Source organism: Phoca vitulina, unplaced genomic scaffold (assembly GCF_004348235.1).
Source record: "Phoca vitulina isolate PV1807 unplaced genomic scaffold, GSC_HSeal_1.0 scaffold5, whole genome shotgun sequence".
Taxonomy (NCBI): Eukaryota; Metazoa; Chordata; class Mammalia; order Carnivora; family Phocidae; genus Phoca; species Phoca vitulina.
Window position 1 is genome coordinate 17,825,847 of NW_022589708.1, and position 26,533 is coordinate 17,852,379.

Sequence of the window (26,533 nt, forward strand, 5' to 3'; positions counted from 1 at the left end):
GAAAGTTTACATATAAAGTTTATATAAAGTTTACATATAAGAAATTATATGGAGGATAATATATTAAAAGGTAATTTATCTCACTTTGCAAAGTAAACTAAATACAACTTATTGTAACTGAATTTGATGAGAATTTAATGTTAGAAAGAATGCACATACTTTTAATGTGCTTATTTGTAACTATTATTCTTTTGGAACTATATTTCAAAGATTATTTATCTGAGAGAAAGAGAGAGAGAGAAGTGGGGAGGGGCAGAGGGAATCTCAAGCAGAATATTAAGTTGGCTTCGTGCTCAGCGTGGCGCCCCATACGGGGCTCGATCCCATGACCCTGAGATCATGGCCTGAGCGGAAATCATTAGTTGGACCCTTTAACTGACTGAGCCACCCAGGTGTCCCTTTTGGAACTATTAATAATGTAAACAAATACATGCTTGCATTATCTGTTTGACATAATTTATATTGGAAAGAAAAATCATCAGCAGATAATATAAAATAATTTCTACAAAATGAATAATTACATAATTTTAAAATTCTGGAGAGAAAAATAAAGATTGCATTTTCTAAAGAAAATGCCACTTGTAATTTTTTTTTCAGTTCTCCCTGACCTCTATGCCTGAGATTTTGAAATAAAGGTGATTTATGGTGAAAATAAGTTTGAGGAAGCCAAGAATTTTCACTTGCTCTGTAATCCTGCATTACTAAATAAATCAGCAACCTTTATTCTTCAGTGGTTAACAATGTATTATTTTCGCTTTACCATGCACAGGGAATGCACTATACTCTTCCAAGGTCATTGTTAGTACCATGCTGTAGATGCATTTGTTAGAAGCTGCTCTAAGGTTAATTACCAAGTGACAAGTCCAAAGCCAATATAAACTATTTACTTTTGGCTACAGAAGGTGAACCAAAGTTTCGTTCCAGATCTAGTAACTTTATATTTCGATGTATTACCCTTCTGATTCCAAATTGATCTCCATTACGTTGAATACTTCCAGTATTCATAAGCTTACCTCCTGAGATAAAACACAGGGGAATATTTCATAAACTGGATGGTGCTATCAATGACTGGTACCGTATCCCTACTCTTCTTACGATACAGTTAGCAGTTTGTGGAACAGGGAATCATGAGAACAGAGATGACACAAGGTTTGAGAACTGAGTCCTGGATTCTTCAAATACTTAGAATTTGGGTTGATGATGAAAACCCATAAATGAGAAGAGGAAGACTAGCTCATGAAATAAGAAACCTAATGGCTAACAGTCCTTCTGAAGGAGCCCACACAATGACCCTTCTACAGAGGCATGCTGAGAGCACCACTAGGACAAAAGTCATCTGAACACACATTTAACGATCTTTGTTGTCACTTACAGTTACTCAGCTAAAATAAAATTATTTTTAAAACTGCTAACCACACTATATAACATTATATGAGCCATAATGAATATGACAATAGAAATTATCTCGAACAACTGGAAGACTGAAAATCACCCTACTCTTCTTGAATGTATTGTATCTGAATCAACTTGTGGTCAAATTCATTTTGCCTGAGTTATCGGTGTAAACCACTATATCAAAATGAATTTAGTCACAGGTTACATATTCTTTGTTTTTTTTAAATGAAACTGAAATTATATTATCACATGAGAATTGCAAGCAATGCTACTATCCCAAAACTACACAGGAAATGGTTTTGCGACAACCTGTTTTTTAGTGGCATTCTGGGTTGTTTTTCATTTGAAACTATCAGAATTGGAGGGTATTAGAATAGTCAAGTAGTTGAAAAGTATTGATGATAGTGTCCACAGGTCTGCTCTGCCTGGTTACAAGAACAGAACTTGTTTTTTTCCACTGGTGTTTAGAACCCGCATCAATGGACTTTGAAAGGAGAGCGAGTGTCAGAGGTGAGACAAAATGAAGGTTCAAAGCCATTTAGATCCTGTAATTCCAGGTTACTAGTGAAATAACCACTCCTACACAAATAAGCCAAATTCAATACAATAAAAAATACAGAGTAAGTTTCTAGAAGTTTGGGAGTTTTAAATCATCTTACTGAAATAGGAAAATGTTTTCAGTTTCCTAAGAGTAAACACTGCACAGTATAGATGGCTGCTTTTTATAAGAAACATACCAGCTCTCATTTGATAACTGATAGCCATCAGGTAGTTTTAAAAGCTAAACATTTGTTAAATTATTTGATACCATCAGTGATGAAAACAAAATCATACCTAAAAAGTATATAAATATTTTGATGGTAAAACTTTGCACTTTAAAGTGTATCGATCCCTCTGTTATCTGAAATAAACATGAACAAAAGCAGACAGAACATCAGGTCAGGTGATAATTAGTAAAATATTCATCAACTTTGAAAATTTTCATAAATGGAGCAAAATCTAATTTGCAGAACACAATATTAGTATTATTTCATGTAATCGTATATAAATGGCTATAAATACATACATACACGTATGTGTAACTATTTTTAATGAGACATTTTTGAGGTGACAAATGAACTGTATTCTAGTTACATTTTTTTTTTAAGATTTTATTTATTTATTTGAGAGAGAGAATGAGAGAGAGAGAGAGAGCACATGAGAGGGGGAGGGTCAGAGGGAGAAGCAGACTCCCTGCTGAGCAGGGAGCCCGATGTGGGACTCGATCCCGGGACTCCAGGATCATGACCTGAGCTGAAGGCAGTCGCTCAACCAACTGAGCCACCCAGGCGCCCGCGTTTTTGTTTTTTTTTTATAAAGAATAACATCAGTGTACAGAAGAAATAGTAGTGCATTTCAAGTTCTTTACACAAACAACACCAGGTAAACTTGCTAGAGCACATGAGTTTTAAGTCATTAAGACCATCCAAAACTATGTCTTAGCTTGCTTTAGCAATATATCAAATGAGCCAAACACACGGAAAATATAGTGCTTTATAAAAACAGAAATGTGACCTATGCTTTGCTACTTTCTCTGTCCCTGTTTATTTCAGCCTACTATCCACGGTGGTTTCCTAACCACTTATTAAAAATTGAAAGGTAACAGCTATAAACTCTGAGAAACATGAGAAGCAACCCACTTACAGCAGGTGTGGATTTTTTTAAATGTTTGCCTGGAGTTGCTGAAAACCATCTAAATCTTAAATCTCTCCAATTCTGATGGATAGTTCCTTGTACCACACCTGTCCATATCAGTAATAATTGAAAACAGGATTTTGAAGTAAAAATGCATTCTTGCCACCTTGACAAGTATGGTTTTGTGAGAAGATTATTAGTAGTTAAATATCCTCCACTGTCTCTACTTCTCTTGTGAAATAAAACAAGAGTTATCTATTAATACATAATGAGTTCTTGAGCTTATAAATAAATCCAAGAGTGAAAAAAAATCCCTATAAAAATGCTAATTCTATACTTACACACACACATAATTTATAGATGAAATTTCAACCTAAACTATTTATATCAATGTTTATTCCTTAAAACCCTAATATTCAAATGGCAATGAAATTATGATACATATAAATACTCAAGATAAAATGAAAATGAAAGATTAACTAATATTAACCTAATAGATAACTATCATAATTCCAAAATACAATGGAGGACATTTCAACTCTTAGTAAGAATAATTTTTTTTTTTCTAGAAAACCCTTTTATTTGCATTTTCTACTTCTTCCCTTTTTATTGTTTTGGCCTAAACAGCAAAATATAGAAAACAGAAGAATCAATCTGATAAACTATATTAATACCAATAATAAAACACATATCCTTACCTGCTCCTACACAAGTAGAAGATACTTAATTGTCACTAGGAAATTGCATTAATACATCAAGAAATTTTTGCGGCCTTTTGTTCAATTGCTGCTCCAGTGTATTAAACCCCACCTATTTACTTTCTCTTTGTGTCTAACAGGAAAACATATTTCTTTATATTAATTGCCCTTTGGATTTTGCACCTCTGTGGCTTTCATTCCTTTAAACACAAAACAAGATCCTAGAAAGAATGGGATATTGATGCTTGAAGCATGTGTAGTGTTCTAAATTTACTACAAGAAGTGAAAAGTAAATGAATTCTTCTCCCACCAAAGTCATGAAAGGAAATGTCTAACAGTTCCAAAGCAGCCCTTTGTGATCTAGAGGGAGACTATCCGACCAGCCTCCAGATAGGGCTGCACACGTCCAGAAAACTACTTTATAAAGTAATCACCTTTGGGTATGACCTCAGATAAATGAAGAGCTGTTAGCTGCCCTGGGTACATTAACTTGCACACTGCTTTCTCAGTTGATAGCTTTGTTTGTCTTGCCCATGTGAACATCTGCATGTGCGTAACAAGGAAGAGCCAATATTCCTCATTTTGTAAAGTGAAGAAAAGAAAATGAAATTCATCTGGTGATTTGTTGTTGTTGTCATTTGGAAGTTCCATCTTGTGTGGTGGTGACCAGTCCAGCAATACTGGAAATGGTTTTCAAACCCATACAATCAAAATGAGGCTAATAATTGGTGAGAGTTTTTGGGAAGAATGAATTCATAAGTTAAATCCAAGTAGTTTTTCATTATAAATAACCCCATATTTAACCAATTTTTTTGTAATTCAACTATGATGAAAACCTAGTAAGATATCTCTTACAGAATGGCGCAATATAATGAAGTTGCTGAATTTGATTATTTAGTAGAGTTTACCCATCCTGATTTCACATTATTTACCAATATACATCTAATAGCCACCCTGCTAGTTATTTCAAGCCCTGAGGATTATCCGACTTTAAAACCTTTAATTCTCAGAACTGGTCATTCACAAATCTTTCACAGAAAAAAAAAAGTCATTTCCATTGAAAGCCATTAGTTAAAAATAAACAACACCCCCAAGAATACATGTCCTGAATAACTGAAAATGGGTCCATTGTCCTTTCCAATTCCTTTTGCATGCTTCTGAACTCACTGCCCTTATTCCTTTGCATTCATAGTAATAATTATCCTCAATTATACTTCAAAATTCATTCTTTAGAAGTGGTGTTGGAATCATACACTTACAGTCTGTGATTTTTAGTGTCCTCTTGACTTCTCCACTTCCTGATCCACCACAACCATCTTCATCATCACAGTCCCCGCTGACCTGTTCAACCATGCCGCCGCCACTGCCCATCTGGAGCTCCCACTTGTTGGGTTTGGGTGACCTACCCTGTAACAACTAAATATGGATACCAAAAACATTTATTAATAGCAAACTCAAATCACCTGAGGAAGCTATTCAGAAACATATGTAGAAATTAGAATTATTTTCTTATGTGGATCTACTGTTTTGGTGAGAACACCTGACCAAATCAAGTCTGTAATAAAAATTAAAACTACCAAAATAAGAGTAAGTAATGGTCAAAGTCTTACAGCTATGCAGATCTACAGTCTGCATATAAACTCAGTGATCAAGCTTGGGTTGAGGCTTTGGAAAGCAAATAAGCCAGGCCTTCTTGCTCATGGATAGTTTGGCTGGAGATTCCTTTCGTTCTGAATTAACATGTTTAAGCATGGTAAATCAAATTTCAATACAACACAACTCCCTTTGCAGTATGTTGGCAGTACTATTGTGCTGTGTTGTAAGCCAACAATCCAAAATTTCTCAAAAGAGAGTAATGTTCTTCAAGAAACATTTCCGCTAAAAGAATGAAGAATTTTGGACATATACATTTATAGCTTTAAACTTTCTTGGATCAGATGCATCGTCCAATGCATATGGCACAGAACTGAACCTTGGAAAAAAAGGTTTAGATCCTACTTCCATTTCTACAAATCACTTAAGAAATTTAACCAACTTCTTGGTTCTTTGTTCTCAAGCATTTCATTTACCTACATGAGCAAAATAGATGGGAATAGCCATTTTCCCCTACAGCACAAAAGTACTGGTAATATTTTTGAATAATATTGGAAATACCTGAACTCCTTTTCAAGAAGGTGATTTTATGAATAATAGAATATTTCACTTAAAGCTAAATCTGCGTAAAATGATTCAATAGGTGACATATACCCCTGTAAGGCAGTTTTGGAGAACACATGACCAAACATGAGCACTAGAGGGTACTGCTATATTATGAATGAGAGGTACCCCTGCTGAACACTTAATTTTTCAGGGTGCTTTATGAAAGTATTAGGGTTGTTACTTCTAAGAGATTGTCTAGATAATAGTGTGGATTAGCAGACAATAATGAAACACACAGCCCAAGGATAATACTTCAAATTGAAAAACATAGGGTGAAATATCCTCAGTACAATTAAGATGAACATGCTTAGCATTTAAAGAACACTTACATTAAAGCAACTGGACTTTGACAATTTATAAGCTTCAAAATTAAAAATACAATTAGGTCATAAATTGTGAAATAATACAACTCTTTTTTTTAATTTAAAAAAATTTTAAAGATTTTATTTATTTATTTGAGAAAGAGCGAGCACAAGACGGGGAGAGGGGCAGAGGGAGAGAGAGGGAGAAGCAGACTGCTCGCTGAGCAGGGAGCCTGATGCAGGGCTCGATCCCAGGACCTGGAGATCCTGACCTGAGCCGAAGGCAGACTCTGAACCAACTGAGCCACCCAGGTACCCCGAAATACTACAATTCTTTAAGATTAATTTTCCCTAACAAAAATGAAATGGTAAAACAATTTGACAATAATTTAAAAATTCTCATCAGAACTTATTTCTATTTATTATCATTTCCTAAATGTGTTACTAGGTGTTAAATTTAAAAAGAAGTCTCCCCTGATTCTCTAGCATATTTCTCCAAACAAGAGTTTAATATTCCACAAGACACCACCTCACCGAGAAGATCATACCCCTGGGAAACAAGCTATCAGATTTTACCTTTTCTTCACTTTTCAGTTTCCCTGCCTCTTTACAATCCTTCTCATTGTTTTCCAAGTCCCTGAACATGTGACATAATCACCGTTTCCTATATCAACTCATCAAAAAATATTCAAAATTCCAACCGACCCATACTTCCAGGTTCCCAATAATCCAACGTCCCTCTAATAGGCTCAGTATCTCTGTGTCCTCTGCATGGAAGTTCTGCCTTACCACGCTCATTTTCTTACTTCTCCATCATCACACACCCACAAATGTTCATTTTCATTCTCACAATTATAATAAAATTTATCTTGCAAATCAACAAAAACCAGCTTTTCACAGCAAGATCCTTATTCAAATCCCACTTTTTTGGACTGAACTATTCTGATTCCTTCTTACTCTGGTCATCTTTCTCCTCACATTTCCAAGAAAGTAAAGATAAATGTTTCCGTGAATAACGGAAACCTCTGTTCTTCCTTCGTAGTCTCTTTCTGGGAATCCATCTTAACAGATTGTGCTCTCACCTGTATACAAATTACACCCAAGTCTTTATCTCCAGCTCTTCCTACAATACTTCATCTCTAAGCAGTGATTGGATCTAAAAATGTACTCTACCGCTTTGGATCTTAAAATAAACTTTCATCTCCACTATTCATGTATCATTACAAATTCTCTTCTCAACCCCTTATTGCAGGGGATGTCAGTCTCTCCACATACTACCACCATATTATTTCCCCCAGATCAGTACTTTCACCATGTCCTTTCTCTGCCTTAATGCTCCTTGTGACTCTTAACTGTCAAAAACTGCTCGTTCGCAACATGGGTCCAGAGGAGAAATATCACTAGAGACAGACAAATCGCAGAAAGAGATCCTATGGCAAAATGTTTGTGAAATCCCTACTATGGTCCCCCTTCTTGATATCCGCAAACTGAAGGCTCCTGAGAAACCTCACAGTAAGCAATCTTGTTGAATATTTGAGCGTCACCTCACATTTTCCAAATTTACATAAGCAAATTACCCCTTCCCCTCACTCAACACCCATTGACATGCGTTTGGAAATGAGGTCTAGAAAATAAAGTTCAAATTTTTGCTGCAGTCAAATTTGTGTTTTTGTTTTTGTTAATTATGTCTAAACACAGTCCCCCAACACCCAGATTCTGCCCCAGAGCAGTCAGTTTGCTTTTCACACGGAAATTGTGTGAATTTATAGGTCTATAATTTTGTTTGTGTTTGTTTTATACTCTTCTCATTTCCAACTCTTGTTTTTCTTCCACATAGAATCCCCCCTTTCCTCTATTTCAACTCATCATATTATACTTAAACCTCAAGTTCAAACTCAAATAACGCTTGTCCCACTCCAAACGTATTTCTCGGATCTTTTACATCTATGTGTCCCATTCATAGGCACTTAATTAAGTTTTCTGAGCATATGCCATGCCTTCCTGATTAATGGTAAGTCTCTCAAAGACGAGACCACGATTTCATCATTTTTATACTCCCAATCATGACTAGAGGGATTCCCACATTATAGATCCTAAATAAGCTTGACTTCATTTGAAATTTGAAAATAATTTATTAAATTTACTCTGTCTTCCATGTCCTTTATATCTAATTTAGTAAAGTGCTTTCACTTTTACTCTAATCTTCAAAGGCCATGATATTCTAGAATAGCTTTTGGATTCATACTTATTGACTGATAGATGAATTCACTTATTTATTCAATGACATTAATTGAATACATATTATGCAAACACATATATATTTTGAAGGATATAATTCACATCACAGGAGAAGACATAGTCTTAGTTCTTAAAAAGTACTCAGTATATATTTCTTATTTCAAAGTTGGCCTTCATGAATATGCAATAGGTAAAATAAATATAAAGGAAATAATGTGAAAATCAGGAAAAGAAAAACAGACTAAAGGTTTAGTTTTGTGATCTTGCTAACTCATTTTTCTTTTTAATTTTAGAAAGAAGTTAATCTCATTCCTGGGCTCCTGGAAGCATCTAAAAGTTGTTTAAACAAAAAATTAACATTGAAGGATAATGCCAAGAAATACTTCCCCAAAATATTTGTTTGCCATCAATAAACTAGATTTAAAAAAGGGTATTCCAACTACATTTTTAAATGAATATCTAGGAATAGGAATCTAGTGTCAAAAACTTATGTATATAAAATATTCATTTTTTTTCTAGAGTAGGCAGGGAACTTTAACTTTATGATTTGGGTCACTAGGCAATGAAATCATCCCCTGTTCTTTCCCAGGGAATCAGCTCTTTACAAAGAGGAGCCTTACCCACATGTCTTTAAGTAAAACAAAGTAATTTCCACATGTGCACATTTAAAGTAACGTACACAAATAAAATGACCCTACAGAATGATAATGAAGCCAATTTTTATAAATGACATATGAATATCAATCATATTTCAGTAGATATACTCATACCACATACTGTATCAAATCTCTCTTCATTTTGTCACATACGTGGATAGTTATTCCATAGGCTCATAAAATATAGAACTTATTATAAGCATTTTTCAAAATTTACAATGTTAAAAAATTTAACATTACTTCGCTGGGTCTACATTCTCTGTAACTTTAAGAGAAGAAGGTCTATTTGGAAGGCTTTGAGACTATTATGTGGGCTTAATAAAGCACTAGCATATTATGAGTGCTCAGTAATGATTAGTTATTTGGATCATTATTATCATTATAACCAGTAGGAACTGATACCAGTACCCCGATTCTGTCTTTGAAAAAGGGAACCCATGTGGGGGTAAAAATGTTTCCCTTCATCCTCATCCTGTCTTGGCTCTATCTGAGTCTGCCCAACTGTCAAGATGGCAGCATTCCGAACCCTTGAACCTATTCTCTAGTCATGAAAGGGAGAAAGTCGATCAATACATACATATTCATAGAACAATTACAACAGAGGAAAGGGCACGATTTTGAGCCCCAGACATACATTAATTGTGTGCCTTTAAGCAAATCACTTAAGCCCATTAAAACTTATTTTATTTTACTGAATGCGAGGGAAAGCACTTTGTATAGCATAAGGCACTCCACTCATTTGCAGTGTCCTGTGCAAGACGCTGCACCCATAAAATTGAGAAGTAAAGTCAGGACAGTGAAAAAACCTACAACTTTTAGGGTGTTCCCCTTTCCTCAATGCCATGCATTTGTGCAGTCAGCTGATTAGCCAAAAATAGTTCTGATGACTGATGCTTCCCGCTTATGTTTAATTGGTTTAGGAAGCTCATTAGGTATGCTATCTTGGAGGATAAGTTCGGTGGGTAGAATATCTGATGACTCTAAGGCAAATATATTTCTTTCAGCTGGAGAATTAATCTCTCAATAGACTCAATTTGCTTTTTACTAACAGTCTGGCAATATCCCATAGCTGCAATATCCTTTCAAACACAATAAAATCTGGCTATAGATGGTTCACATACATGTTTGCTATGAAAGAGAAACGTATTCATCAAAAATTTCCAAACGTGACAGCAATGGAATGTGCCTCAAAATCCTACACATAGTGAAGCATCTTTAAAATATTTCTTCATCCCCTTACAACCATTTACACAGATATACAAGAAGTACATATGTATTTAGAAATTATTAGTCATCAGATACATGCCTCTAGTCATCTATTCAAATGTAGACAGAGTAAAATCTGCTGTTTTGTGATTGTAGCCTATCGATGAGAATATACAGGTGAAAATTAAATGTTGACAGAAAAATTTCAAACCAGAGAATGGAAGATACAGAAAAAAAAGTATACAATTATACTTCCAATTCATCATTAATAAGACCTCTCTAAAGATACATTTTAAGTATAGATTGAAAAAAAATCCCTTTGAATATATACATGCAAATATATACATATATATGAATTTAATTTTATTATAAAGCAGTTGGTATCTGCACTTCCCATGCAGTTTAAATGAAACTTACAGAGAAACGTATGGGAAATAGGAAAACAACGGAAGCTCATAACATTTTAAAATTGGAACTCTGATTCAAAATTCCTCATGATGTATTTTTAAAGTTATCTCTGTTGAATATTTCAAATGAGAACTTAAAAAAAAAAACTCCTTATATAATGCACTCTCATCTGTTTTTGCAACTTAACTTCCCTTGCCCCAAACTTCCAACTCTGCTCCTCTCTAGACCCCCACCTGTTCCATCCTTTCTTCACCTCCCTTAGTAACACTATTACAATCATATTTTACAAATCTTTTTACACCAAACTTTCCCACTCTTTCTCTTTCACATTTAAAAAAATATTTTAGGTTCAGACAATTTAACCACAGATCTCCAGATTCATATTTTCAAAAGCACTGAAACCATAACAGACTATTCTACCCAAAAATCCAAACACATTTTACAATATGTCATGTTATGTTACGTTGACCAGACACAGAAGTCATTTCTGTAGGGTTTCTTGTCAGTGTTTGCTTTAAGTTTGAGCTTTAAGATCTCGGCTTCTCTTGCACCAGTAATTTGAAAGGTCACTGTTCTGTTGGCATTTAGTTTATGCAAGGCAGTCTGGCAATTTATAAAAGTCTTGTGATTTTGTAAATAGAATACTGAACTCAGAAAAGGCCTACTACATTCACTACCTGGCCTCTAATGCTGCAAAAAAATCATTTTTTTTCTTGTTTCTATAAGAAAATTCTGCATGTCTCCTTTCCACTGTGCCTGAGCTTACCTCCAACTCAGAATATGGCTGGTTCCATCTTCTGAGCTGTTGTACCAAAAGTGACCAGATATGTTTATAATTAATGTGTGTTCCACTCCAAACTCTACGCTTGACCTCACAGGATGGTTTAAACTAAAAACTAATGAGTAAGTGCAGGAATGAAATGGAAGTAGGTATACAAACACAACCTCAGAAAGAACTCAGAAAAATTGGGAGACACTTTTTTTTTCCAAAACAGGACGTGTGCACACCAAATGTTAGCAATTCTCAAATGGCATTTTCCATCTGTGTGAAAACACTCTAAGGACCTGGAAAGAATTGGTGAAAAAGCAAAAAACCTTTCTTACAAGACAACCTCAGAGTTAATGTTGGAATATTCCATAAAAACATCGGAGCCTTCTACCAAAACATCCATGCTGAGTTAGCTGGACAGATACAGATCATGACTGCAATAAGGAAGAAACAAGGACACTTTGTGACAAGCAGTGTGTAATGACCCTGTGGCAGGAGAATGGGAGAACGGGAGGAGAATGGAGCCTGTAAGTAAACTGAAAACGTGAGATACTCAATGAACTAAGTAGATGAGTAATGCAAGTTTCTTGAAGTCAGACATTTCATGAGGCCTAACATTTATACTCCCCCCACCGCCACCCCTGAAAAAGGTGAGAATTATTTTCTTGATGCCACTATTTTACTTCCCAGCTTATTTATTAATTTTCTAAGTCGTTATTACATAGTAACCTACAGAGATACACAAATTACACTCCATATTGTCACTCACACATATTATAGGACAGAAACTATCCAGATTTCTAGCCGTTCCAGGTTAGTCTATGATTAAACTTAAAGGACATCTTAAACCAGTAGAATCAGATATTAAATAATCTCATTATTTCATGTTTCTTGGGTGAAGAGTAAATTTGCATTATTTGTGATGTGTTTTATCATTGGGAAGTAATTTGTTAACATGCTGAAAGCCTATATCTCTGTAACTAGGTCTTCATACGGGTGAAAAAATATTTAAATTCCCACCCAGGTGATATAGACTATCATGCATATTTGCCCTAAATGCCCAGTCACTTGGGCCCAGATGGCCTCTGCCTGGTTCGGGTGTCACGGCAAGTAAAGGTATTAGTCACTTACTGCTCAGAACATGCCTAGCCATTTGCCTCATTATCCTGTACCAGCTTCCATGACACTACAGAGCACAACGACCAAATTTCCAAAATCAAAGACAGAACAAAACTGAACATCTGCTCCCCCTGAGCAAACAAGGGAAAGTATTCCAAAACATGAATGGATGGATTGAAGAGGAATTCTAGGTAACTGAACATCAGCTGGTGAATCAGGTTTCTAATGACCACACTCTCTAGAAGGGAAGCAGGACCCAGATTATGAAGGCAGTTTTAACTTTACATGTATTTGCTAGTTAATGATATACTATTAATTTTGCATGTGTTCCTGAGTGTTTGTTTTTCCTCAATTCGTCTGCTGAATTTTGCTTTTTTTTCTCGGCTCAGTCATAAAGAAAATGATTGGCGGTGCCAGCAACTCAGTTATCTCTGCTGACAGAAAGACCATGTCCTTTCTACATGGAATATAGGAATTAGCATTTTCCATTTGTTTAGATTCTCCCTTGCCATTTCATTTTATTATCTTAGTATATTTCTAACAGGACTGTAAGATTTATGCCATTCAACTGATACGTGTCATGGTCACTGTCTTTAATGACTGATCTGTAGAAGACTTATGTGATGAGAAACAGCAAAAGAAAAAAAAATAAAAGGAAGGAAGGAAAAGAGGGAAGGAGGGAAGGAGGGAGGGAGGAAGGAAAACTTTAATCGGGATACATGGGCAAGTGTCAGGGCTCCAGATCAGAAAAGATTTTTATTTGTTAATTCGTCAAAATTTCCATTGCCTTTTTGAAAGAACTGTGATGGATGGCAAATTCATTTAAAACCTGGTTTTGGCAACTAATCTAGATTGCCTTCACTGGCCAGCTCTGCAGATCTCATCCCCAAATGCTCTATTAAAACATTCTAGGAAAGATTCCCCTGAAGTTCCCCCATCTATTAAAGGTTTACTTCCAAGGAGCTCATTCTGATCTCATTTAGTATGACACCCTTGTGTATGCCAGATGGTAACAAGAGTTATAGCCTCACAAATGTCATTCTGATTTTCACCTTTGCAGTGAAATTCCCTTAATCTAGCTTTCTTTACATAAACCATAAAAATACGGACAACGATATGTCAAGTGAACATTAAGGAAATGTGATTTTGCAAATATTCTAGAAATAATTTGAGAAAATTAGTAAAATTTAAGGTTGTGGTTGTCTTGGGGAGAAGGTAGGCGGGTATTTAACTGGGATTCTAGGCTAAATTCTCCTGTTAACGATTTAAATGTGTGCCTTAAACAAACTCTTTAATCTTGCTGAGCCTAAATGTTTTCGCTGAAAAAAAGGAGGAGGCTGAAACAGTTTCCAAATGTGTCTTACAGCTCTAAAATTTTCAATTCTAACATGTTTCAAGCCATTCTAACACTTGGTTTGGAAACAGGTATTATATTGTCAAGGCTTACTGCAACTCTCCTTGACCTTCATTTCAATTCTATTCCTTCTTCTGATAGATTTAATTTTTGGATTTTTAAAAAGTAGAGTATAAGTTTCTTCTGGGTTGAATTTTGTTCCTGCAAAAATATATTTTGAAGTCCCAAATCCCAGTACCTCTGAACATGACCTTATTTGAAAAGTTTCTTTACAGAGGTAATAAAGTTAGAATGAGATCATGAGGGTGGGCCCTAATCCAATATGGTTAGTGTCCTTATAAAAAGGGGAAATTTGAACACAGGGCCAAACATGAACAGAGTGAAGACTATATGAACAGATAGCAGGAGAATGCACGTGAAGGTGTAGATTGGATGATGCACCTACAAGCCAAAGATGCCACAAAGATTGCCAACAAACGAGCAGGAGCTAGGAGAGAGCACAGAACAGATTCGCAGCCCCCAGAGCGACCCACCCTTGCTGACTCTTTGACTTCAGACTTCTAGCCTCCAGAACTGTGACACGATAAATTTGTTGTGTTAAGCCACTACTTGTGGGATCTTATTACAGTAACCCTTACAAATTAATACAAAGATGCATGCTAAATAGTGCAAAAATCATAAATGTATAACTTCAAGAATTCTTCGGCATGAACTCAGCCCTGTGACCACCATCATCATGATACAGAACATTACCAGCATTTCAGAAGCCTCTGTTACGCCTCATTTTCTTCTGAATGTAACACAATTTTGACTTCCTCCGCCACAGACTCATTTTTCTGAGGAACTTTATATGAACATAAGCATGTCTGTGATATTCCAGATGTAGCAGAAATTCATTCTTCTTAATTACTCGATTTTATTCTGTCTTACCAATGAAATGTAACTTAATTTCCCAGTCTGTTGGTGGACAATCATACTATTTGGAGTGTCTGGATTTAAAAATACTGTTGCTGTGTAAATCTTGTAAATGTCTTTTGGTGTAAAAAAAAAAGAAAAAAAAGCAGTCCTATCTGTTGGGTATATGCCTAAATGTGGAATCGTTAGATCATACAGGTGGGTATCTGTTCAACGAAACCAGCTTTATGTACTTATTTCCCCCTTCTTAATATTATTGTATAATTTACTAAAATAGTATACAGATCTTAAATATACAGTTCAGTGAGTTTTTGCATAGGTATGCACACAAAAATACAACTCAAATTAGAACATATTCCATTACAAGCACCCCAGAAATCTATCATCTCAGCCTGTAGCAACAATCAAAAGGTAACTCCTATTCTGACCCCCACTTACATAGATTAATTTGCTTATTAATGAATTTCATAAAAAATAGTATCATGCAGTATATATCCTTTCATATATGACTTTATATTCAACATTCTGTTTTAAACATTTATTATATTATTGTGCATACGAATAGTTCATTCTTTATTGCTGTGTAGGGGTGGAAAAATAGATTTACTTTCTACCCTTTTAAGTTCTCAACTACAATCCCTGCAACAGAAGACAGATTAACAAGAGAAAAAGCACACAAATTTATTTAAGCTAAGTTTTACATGACACAGGAGCCTTCATTAGGAAGAAGCAGTTAAACCTGGGTATTTTTACGCTAGGTTTGATGAAGAGTGGAAAATCATGGGAAAATGGGATAGGACAAAAGAGGATATGAGCTAAGTGGGGAAAAAGCAAGGCTTGTTCATTCAGATTTCCCTGGGCGGTATCCCTAGTCTTTGGAGATAGGATAACTCCTCACCTCTGGTATAGGGAGAGCACCTGTCACATGAAACCTGCTTCAGAGGAAGTAGGAAAATCCTTCCTGCACCTGCCCTTCCTCAGATTTCTTCAACTCAAAATATTCTATATGCCATGGTGCCGTATTCTGAGGTTGCACTTACCAAACCCTGCAAATTACGATATAGGTATTCCATTTTATGAATATACAGCAACTTATTTATTTAGCATTAGACCATTCATCTGGTTTTCAAATTTGGGGCTATGATAAATAATGCTAATTGAGTATTTACATGTTTTTTGAATGACTTAAGCATTCATTGACCTTGAGTATATACCCAGGAGTGGAATTGCTGAGACATAGGGCACATTAATATTGATCTTTAATAGACATTGCCAACACAGATTTTCAATATGGTTGTTCAGGTTTAAATTTCCACCAGCAATACATGAGACGGACAGTTATTCCATTCTTTATGCAACACTTGATAGTATTAGTCATTTTAATTTTAGTTATTTTGTGGGGGTGGAGCAGTATTTTAGTGTAGTTTTAATGATTTATTTTTATCTGATTTTGATTTTTTTGCCTTCTCTAATAAAGTGACTTTTCAAGTCATTTGCCCAGGCAAAAATAGATTATCTATATTTTCTAATGGATTTCTAAGAGCTCTTTATAAATTCTAGATATGACACTTATTTTTACATTTCTAATATTTTTATTTTTTTCTCTCTCCTTTCTTGCCATTTTTAGATGAATCATTTATTTTATTGTTTCTTAGCCTCCTGTGATACCTTTTCGAATATCCTAGAGATTATAATTGTAATATTTATAGTATAATATTTATTCTAGACTTACTATTCTTTCAATAATACTTTACCACTTCTGCAGCAATGTAAGAAGCTTAGAAAAGTTAACTATTTAGCACTCCCATTCGTTATCACATTTCAACATATATTATCAATTCCAGAAGACAATTCTTATATTTACCCCTCCTTCTCATGTCTAGTTCCTGGTAAATATTCCTGATAAATTCCTTTTAATATCCTTGTCAGATTCTGGTGCCAATATTTGCTTCCCACAGCAAATTGGGAAGTATTCTCTCTTTTGTGTGTATTTCCTGCAAGTGCTTGTATAAGATTAATCTTATTCATTCCTTAAATTTTTAGAAGAATTTGTCAGATAACCCATCTGTGCTTGAAGTGTGTGTGCATGTGCGCCCACGCACAAAATGTGTTAATTATAGATATGGTTTCTGTAATAGATACAGAGCTCATTCCAATTCTCAAATTTTCTTCTTGTGCCAATATTTTAAGGTTTGTTTTCAGTGAACTTCATTGCTTCCTGCAGTTTCATGCTCCTATCAGGATCATTTTTCCTTAGTCTGAAGAACTGAAGTATTTCTTGTAGTTCAGGTCTGCTAGTTAAGCATTCACTCAATATTTATTTGATGAAATATATTTTATTATGCCTCATTTATATGTACATTTTCACTGGTAACAGAGTTTTAGACTGGCATAATTTTCCCCTCAGCATGTTAAAGACGCCATTCCACTTTAGTTTCTGTTGAAAGTCTTATTTTTGCTCTTTTACTTGCTTTTAAGAATTTCATTTTGTCTTGGTTCAAGAGTTTGACTATGATCTTCCTAGTTACGGTCTTCTTTGTATTATGTTGCTTAGGTTTTGCTGAGCTTCTCAAAAGTGTATGTATTTCCTTTATCAGTTTTCCAAAATTCTTGACCAATTGCTCTTCAAAGATTTCTTCTTTCCTCCTCCCTCTCACCTGTCTTTCCTGGTCTCCAGTTGCAGGTATATTAGACATTTTCACTGTGACCCGTGTCTCTTACGCTCTGTTCTGCTTTATCTAATTTATGTGCTTTAGTTTAGATTAATTCTGTGGATCTCTCGTCAGGTTCACTTATTTGGGTTTTATTTTATGTACTCTGATTTAAGCCCATTAGTGATTTAAGGGGCACCTGGGTGGCTCAGTTGGTTAAGCATTGACTCTTGATTTTGGCTCAGGTCATGATCTCAGCGTCGTGGGATTGAGCCCCATGCGAGGCTCTGTGCTGGGCATAGAGCTTAAGATTCTCTCTCTCCCTCCACCCCCACCCCCGCTCGTGAGCATATGGGTGCACACACACTCTCTCTCTTTAAAAACAAACAAACAAAAACCTATTCAGTGATTTAAGTTCAATTATTGGACTTTTCCATTTTAAAATGTCTACCTGATTTTTTATATATATACAAATTCTTTGCTAAAATTTCCAATTTTCCATTCTGTTTATGTCTATTTTATTACCATGTTAGCAAAAACCACCTTTCAGGGATATTGAGGTTAGCTCTTTACTGCCTTACTCTACTGCAGCCTCAAGATCTGAGCAATGCCTGGGGTAAGGTAATGGGGACTGGCCACGCGTTTGTGGCAGACCCTTCCCTTTCAGGAATTTTATCTCCTGACCACTGTGAGATCTTGGAGGGATTTCATTCTGCCTTTTAGAATGCCCTGTCATAATCCCTCAGCCTCACATATAGCCCAATAACTCAGCAGATAAGTTATATGGAAAATAAATCCTGGATGTCACTGCTTACTTTGCACCCTAAGATTCGTCTGGGCCAAGAGCAGTCCTCAGCCTCTACCCACAGTCACAAAAGGCATCCAGAGAAATAAATATTGGCAATCATCAACCCATGTGGGAAGGTTTCTCCAGTCTATAAATTTTAGCTCTTCTATTTCTTTTTGTTGTCCCAGCTGTCTTTAAAATTATAATTTTATAATTTATCTGCCTTTTAATTATTGCAAAAGTTCTTTTGGCCTAGTCTGACCTATATGCCATACTTACATTCACTTTCCTTTTAATACTTTATTTGTTATCACATAGTCTTTTAACTTTTTCCCCAAAGCATCTTAATATTCATAAAATTTTACATCATGAAATTTTTCCAGAAATGAATATTCCAAAAATAAATAGAGACTTCCAAGTCATGTTATGTTTTTTACATGCTCATCTTGGGAATCAATGAAGTACCCAAAATTGCTTCTCAAATTAAAAACAAATCTGGAATTTGCCCAAAAAGGATTTAAGATGGCTGCTCTAGAGAGAGGTCTTGCTAGTGGGACTCTGAATTCTGACAGAAATAAAAATAGAAATGTCTTGTTATTATAATGACCATTCAGGTATATATTATTGACATACCTACTCTCCATCTTGAGGAGCTGAACACTGGGTATATAGAAATACACCCAGAGCCATGCAGAGGTAGTAGGATTTCAACCAATATGTCTGAGGAAGTAGCTTAGAATGTGACAATGAATCTTGTTTTTAGGTCAGTTGGCAAAATGTAACTCAAAGGTGTGATACATAAACCCTCTGTGTCCCTGGAGAGAGCTCTGTAATGGCTTAGGTGTCACTGGAGAAATGATCAGGAATACTAGCATGAACCATCCTCTTTCTGTGGTGTGAGTAAGTACTTTACTTTGGCCCGGAAATCTCAGGTTAAAGGAGGGAGAAACAACAAACAAATAAACCCTGAGAACCATATTGGAATGAATGACAGACAGGGATGTCAGCATCTACTATCAAAAGACCCGGAGGAAATAGGGAAGACGAGGGTAGAACTGAGTGAGTCAATATTCCATAAATTTTTAAAGAAGGTAAATATTAGAGAAGAGGAAGATTGATCCAAGGAACATCCCTTCACCTGCAGTAGTAAAGCATCCACCAGGCGGGGCATGGACAAATGAAAACCTGAGTACCTCCAAATTCAGTTTCATTCCATCACAGAGTGGAAATTTTGTTGGACCTTCAGATAGGCCCAAATAACTTTCTGGCCTGATTCATTTGCCAAAGAGAACATTTTGCAGAGTTCTTGGGGGGTCTTTGTTCCCCACTTTAAAATTACAAAAGTAGCTTGTTATATAAATAATTCATTCTCATTATAAGTTTTAGGCAATACAGAAAACCTTCTGCAGTTCAGTAAAACCTTTAAATACATTTAAACTTTAAATATCCAATATGGTGTTTTTACCAGTGTCTACCTGGCATTTTGCCCATGTCCCTCTACTGGGTAAGTGTCCTTAAATAGCTGAAACCTACTTTGAGGTCTGGTGTTTGGGTGCTTAGTTCTGCTCTGCTGATTCAAGAATATTAAACTGTGAACTACTGAACCCTGAGCACCATTATGTATGCTTCTAGTTCTTGAACATCATTTCATAGAACCTTGTTTAGTTGTATTAGTAGATAATTTAAACTTCAAAAAAGCCTGGCCATATATATATATTATAAAACATATATATGTGTAAAACATATATATATATATATTGCTTTTTTACCCCATATAACAATTTCATACTAGAAAAGCTAATATTTTCACTTAAAAATTAAGTATTAATATCTTTTGATATATATGCCAGAGGCAGCATGAGAACTGTTTATTTTTGGCACAAACTGGCTTGCTTTTGATACTGCTCTCATGTCCTAAGTGGTCCCTCTCTTTTCCATGTATTCAGTGTCATATCCTTTTTTAGCTCTTCACAGAAGCTTTCCCGGAAGATGCAATTTCCCCTTCCTTTGATCATAATAACTTTTTCCACCAATATTGCTATTCCCTCTGCCATTGATACAATGTAAGCATTAGGGAAAAAAAGAAAAAGACCAGCTGATTAAAACACTATACTTAAGGGCTGGATGGAACGAAGATTTATCCCTCCAAAATGGCAGTGAAATATAAAGGGAGGAGAGTGCCAATTCAAAGCTATGTGGGCACCAACACTAACTCCTCTTCTATATTGTCAGTAATAGCTCTAAGCCAGTAGGGTACTGACAATAGAAATGGAAAGGAGGAGTGTGTGTGTGTGTGTGTGTGTGTGTGTGTGTGTGATGGTAGCTGCTTGAATGCAGTCATCTCAACACCTGACAGGGAAGGATTCATTTCCAATCCTGCTCACATGCTAGTTGGCAGGATTTCGTTCCTTGACACTTGTTGGACTGAGGACTCCCTTGATTTCTCACAACACAGGCCTCTCCATAAAGCATCTTACAACACGGCAGCTCTCTTTATCATAGCAAGCAAGAGGGCAGGAGAAAGTGCCAGCAAGAAGGGGAGAGGGCCAGCTAGATGCAAGTCTGAATGCTTTGTGACCTAATCCCAGAAGTAACATCCCATTACGTTTGCTATCATCTGTTCATTAGAAGCAAGACATGAGGTCCAACCTACACTCAAGAAGAGGGGATCACTCAAAGGCATGAATACTTGGAGGTGGGATCACTGAGAGCTGTATCAGAAACTGCTTATGACGTCATCCCAGAAAATTACCACTTTTCTGCCAGTATGTTATTTTTCTTCAGAAAAATACTTAAAGTTCTAGAATTAAATTAAATTAAAATAATGGTCTCTACAGCTCTGTATCCTGCTCCACACCCACAGAGTTATATATAACTGTAGCAGTTTGTTCATCTTCCTTACCACCAGACTCCAGCGTGCTTCACCCACGCAGCAGAGACCCTCTACATGTCTGCCTAAGCCAGACTCTTCAGAATCTATACATTATTGACATGCTGCTGACTATTTTTACCCATTTGGGAAAGCCAATCAATTTTCCACATTCCCCATTCTCAACTCTCAAGAGTGTTGATTGCTTTTCCACACCTAATCTTTTCTTCTCCTCGTCACCTAGGCTTCTGCAGCAACCATACCCCTGCCTACACTTTCTTTCTTCTTTTTGCAGTCTTTTTCTCCATCCCTGTGCAATTTTAAGCAAAAAATATTCTAGCAATGCTGCTCCTGAACAGTGTGACCTGACTGCTCACGTCGGTTGTAATATCCAGCTCTTTTCAGTTCTTCTCTTTTTCTTAGTTGAGCTCAAGAATGACTCTACACCATAAAGAGAAATAGATGGAAGGGCAGATAATTCTGGAAGACCATTCTAAGAATCGCTAAGACTTTATTGAATAGTTTCTATCATTCTTTGGATGCTTACTTATATTGTTTATATTTTCCCTTAAGATTTCAATTTTGATAAGCAAATACTATTTATTAAGATACTATGTTCTAGGAACTAGAGAAACAATGCTTAATAAAAACAAAAGCCTAAATCTTGGGGATTTTCTAGTATTGTTATTGTAACTATATGCAAACACAATGCCATTTGTTTTTAAAAATAATAATTTGAAAGATGTTCAGTGAAGGAAGAGAAGCTTTCTCGGAAAAGATACACACAAACAAGATTTATTTAAAACAAAATTAAGAAAATACTATCTGGTAGTTTATGTTTTGAATTAATTTTTAAAAATCTCTTTCTTAAATATATGTTTAGAAGGCAAATGTATAAATTTTAATCATTTTTATTCATAGGAAAAGTGTAGGGTTTCATAAATTTTGCCACTACACTTCCCTGACCTTTATAAATTCCCTTTTTTTCCCTTGTTTACAATCTGACTGAGCTATAAAGGTGTAACCATTAACCAATCAAAATGAATACTAAAAGGTCAGTGCACTGCATATAACATAGCCGCTTTTCAAAACATGTGTAAGGCATTCAAATTCTGGCACATTTTTGTAAGTCCAAACTTGTAAAATAAATCCATGGTGACATAAATGAGACCCAGGCTCCTGGTAAAACCTGTAATAAACACAAGAAGAAAGTCCAGCTTCCTGTCTTTCCTTTTTTATTTTCATAAATTTAGTCTCCAAAATTCTAGTAAGGTAGGTACAGAAAGGACATGAAATAAACAATGTTATAGTTGTCATAAACTGTAACAATCTTGCAAATATTTTCTAGGCTTTAAATTTCAATTTAAGAACTTCCTTAGATGTACAAATTAGCACATGCACATATTTTGGAACTATGTGTGGGTTTTAATAATTTCCTAATGGCAACTATCAATTTTATCAGTTATTTGTAAATAAGTGATAATTATAAGAGGGCATTTTGATTTCAGAAATTGCCCCAATGTGTGATCCAAAGAAGGCCAGTATCAAAGGTAAATATTTCTTTTCTACATGGTCAACTTGACTGGAACAAATATTATTTCTTTTTTTTTTTATTTTTTTATTTATTGTTTTTAAGATTTTATTTATTTGCGAGAGAGAGAATGAGAGACAGAGAGCATGAGAGGGAGGAGGGTCAGAGGGAGAAGCAGACTCCCTGCCAAGCAGGGAGCCCGATGTGGGACTCGATCCCGGGACTCCAGGATCATGACCTGAGCCGAAGGCAGTTGCTTAACCAACTGAGCCACCCAGGCGCCCACAAATATTATTTCTATACAGTTTGTATCTTCAGTATGTCAAGGAGAACAAGGAAATAATTTGTGAATTTTAACACAGTTTAAAAAATTGTTTTTCTTATTGCCAACATATTTTGACCATTCTGAAGAGGGGGAAAAGGTTTGGTTTCTTTAAGAACATATATAAGCAATAAAATTAGATAGCTAAACATAGAAGAAAAAAAATAGACAGACCTATTGATTAGGAGAAGGCCAAAAGCAAAGTCTACCAGTAACATTAAAGCTACCAAAGCCTCACAGAATCAACGGATGCTGTTTCTGTTCTGAAAGGAAGGTGAGGTCATGGAGAGAATGTTTGCCTACATGGCCTCATTTACAGAAAAGTTTTGAGAAGTTGGAAAAACTATGAGACAAGTAGGTATGATGGTTTGGAAATGAAACCATATACAGAAAGTATGTTATAAGGTGTTAGGATAAGCACCTAATTAAGAGCCTACAGGCTGAAGCAAGAGGATGCAGACTGGCAACTGGATTTTCACACCTCTGTGGTCCTAAGCAGAAACTGAAGGCTGTGTCTTTTCAGATGTTTTAGGCTTTTGGGCCCCTTAGAGACCCGGAAGCCTGTGGCTGCTGAAAGCAAAAGGGCCAGACCTTGATCAAGTAACAGGGCTGTTTTTTTAAAACCCAGTCAACCTCACTGTGAGCCCCAGGTAAACTGTCACCCTCAAGACAAAGGGCACCTCAGTTAGAGAATGAATAAGTCATGGGAATAAAAGGTACAGCATAGGGAATATAGTCAATGGTATTGTAATAGAAATGATATTGTAATAGAAATGATCATGTGATACATTGCAAATGTAATGAACTGCCATGATATCGTATGGTACATGGTAGCTACACCATGTGTGGTGAGCCTAGCATCACACACAGAGGTGTTGAATCACCATGTTGTACACCGGAAACTAACGGAATAGCGTGTGTCAACTATACTCAAATAAAATAAATAAATAAAAATTTTCACTAGAAGAAAAGACAAAGGGCACTTCAAAATGCTTAAGCTTCCTGTTTCTCTAAAGATTGTTACAATTTCCTTTTAAAACTACTATGTCAGAGTAAGTAATTACTGCTTGATCTGCATTTGTGTAACTATCTTAATAGTTACATTCCTATAAATCATGTGATATTTGGAACATTGCTGCTATCACTGGACCAATGTCGCAAAATCTTTGTGACATGTTGTAAGTTGCTTCTAACAAAGGCTGAAATGGGCTCACTTCTTCTCTGGCTTTGACTTGATTCCAATCCTAGACCTGATTCTAATTCAAGACCTTAATTCTAATTCTAAAATTTTTCTATATTTAAATTTATTAGTAAATAGGGTTGGCAATTTCCTCACATTTCAGCAAACTTTCCAGAAAAGCCTCACTTTGTACTTGGCCAAAATCCCATTGAAAACATAGCTATAAATGTGTTATGAATGGGAGAAATGGAGTTCAGCCACCAAGAAACTATGAGGGCTTTCTGGAAGTCCGAGGAGGAGTAGAATCCCTCTGATAGCTTAGCTGGGGGGAAAGGGACCCACAGCTCTGAGTACACACAATGCTAGAGTAGAGACAGTTTTTCAACTTAAAAGTCTTGTGGATATAAGAACTGGGAAGAAGAGCAGAAATCAAGAAGATTGAAGAGTTACCTATAGAAACACCTATGTGTTTCCACAGGCTTCTTCCAACCTTTCCCTCAACCATGACCTTCACGCACAGGATAAGCCACAAAAATACGCTTAAGATAATGGCACACTTTGTCCGTGAGAGCCAGACTCGAGAGGCCAATTTAGTAACCATTTGTGTAACTTCTTAACAAAGAGCAAAAAGGAGCTAGAGCAGAGCACTGATGCCAGTGAGGAGAGATGTAGATCCAAACCAAAGCTGCCATCCAGCAGCCCCAAACTCAGTATCCCCGCCATACTACTACTCATTGTCTCATGAGCAACCTTCAGGAAAATGTGAGTGGGATCACCAAATCCACACAATTAAATAGAGTAAGAGGTTCTTAGAGTAGTTATAATGGAAATCCATTCAATAATAGGGAGAAGGAGGGGATTATACCTATATTTTTAAAAGAAATGCTAGTTTTACTTGGACTCACGTGGTTGAAGGACAGAGGCTGGGGGCATCTGTATTGTCCTCTTGCATAGCAAGGAATCAGAAAACATGCTCAGTAGAAGAGCTCGTTGGTCTTTTCAAAAAAGGTGACTGTTGAGTCTTAAAACAATTTGTTAGGGCATAGAAAATAGTTAATTTTACCACAGTAATTTCCAGGTGAATTAAAAAGCTGAATGTTAAAAATACAGTTAAAATGCGTTAAAATACAAGTTGACATTTGTATCATCGTGGATGAGGCAAAGGCATTGTTAAGGTGAACCCAGAGCTGGATCTCATAAGGAAAAGATCCCTACATCATCTAGATAAAATTTCAAATCACCACATTCCCATATGTTTTCTTGTTTAGTAAAATCATTTAAAGTATCATTTTAGCATGATTATAAATACATCTATGTGTACACACATATAAATATGCATTACTTGCATAGAAAGAAAATGATAGAGTATTTAAGACATAATAAGGTCAACATTATAACATATTTTTGTACATAATCATGATTTTGTGCATAAAAATGGTGTGGAAGTCCGAGCAGGGAAAAAAAAAAAAGAGAGAGAATGTCCAGTGAAGACCTAGAGTTGCACATGTGCGTGCATATGTGTATGTGTGTGTTCACATGCATGCATGCTTACATAAGTGCTGACACCCTAGCCCTGGTGAACCTCATGTTGGGGCAGGAAATTAGGACCTGACATGGGAAGATCCTCAGTATCCCTGTGGATGTGCCTGAACAGGAAACGGGACACAAGGGCAGAAAGCTCCATTGCTAGTCATTCAGTTTTGAATCAGGAACCAATAACTACATCTTATTATTATTATTTCCAACCACTCATTTTCTGGGTCAGTGACTGCTTGGGGAAAAGGCAGAGATTGATGATTTATGTTGACAAAAGCAAACAAAAATACCTCACAGGTTTATGACTTTTCCATAGGATCCAATATAATTATAAACAACCATTCCAGAGCCAAATACTAAACATTTGAGAGCAGAGCTGTTTTTTACATTACCTTTAGCTTTTATTCACTCATTAGAAAAGTGAAACAATTATTTTACTAATGGTCCTCTTAAAAGTAACCCCTATATGGCTTTCTTGGTCATTCCATACTTCTTTAGACAAGTGTTTTTCCTTAATACTGCTTTATTCTGATCATTTATTAAAGCATGTTTATTGCACTGATCTTAACAATGACTTCTATTTTTCTGGCCAAAACTAGTAATGAAAATAACTACATGCCCAAGAGTTATATTTTAGAGGTTTACCACCATTGCAGAGATTTATGATTATTTTTACATGGTATTTCTAGAGCATCTCTTCACATTTCCCTAACATTTCACACTG

The 26,533-nt window shown here is 35.8% G+C and overlaps 1 protein-coding gene across 5 annotated transcripts in view; it reads right to left on the reverse strand.

Moving 5' to 3' along the window:
* Positions 1 to 26,533, reverse strand: part of GPC5 (glypican 5) — a 1,360,202-nt gene that overhangs the window by 709,619 nt on the left and 624,050 nt on the right. For all 5 annotated transcript variants that reach the window (XM_032402777.1, XM_032402772.1, XM_032402776.1 and 2 more), the window contains one exon: positions 5,027 to 5,183. In XM_032402777.1, the coding sequence (XP_032258668.1) occupies positions 5,027 to 5,183 (157 nt within the window). The remainder of the gene's footprint in view (positions 1 to 5,026; positions 5,184 to 26,533) is intronic.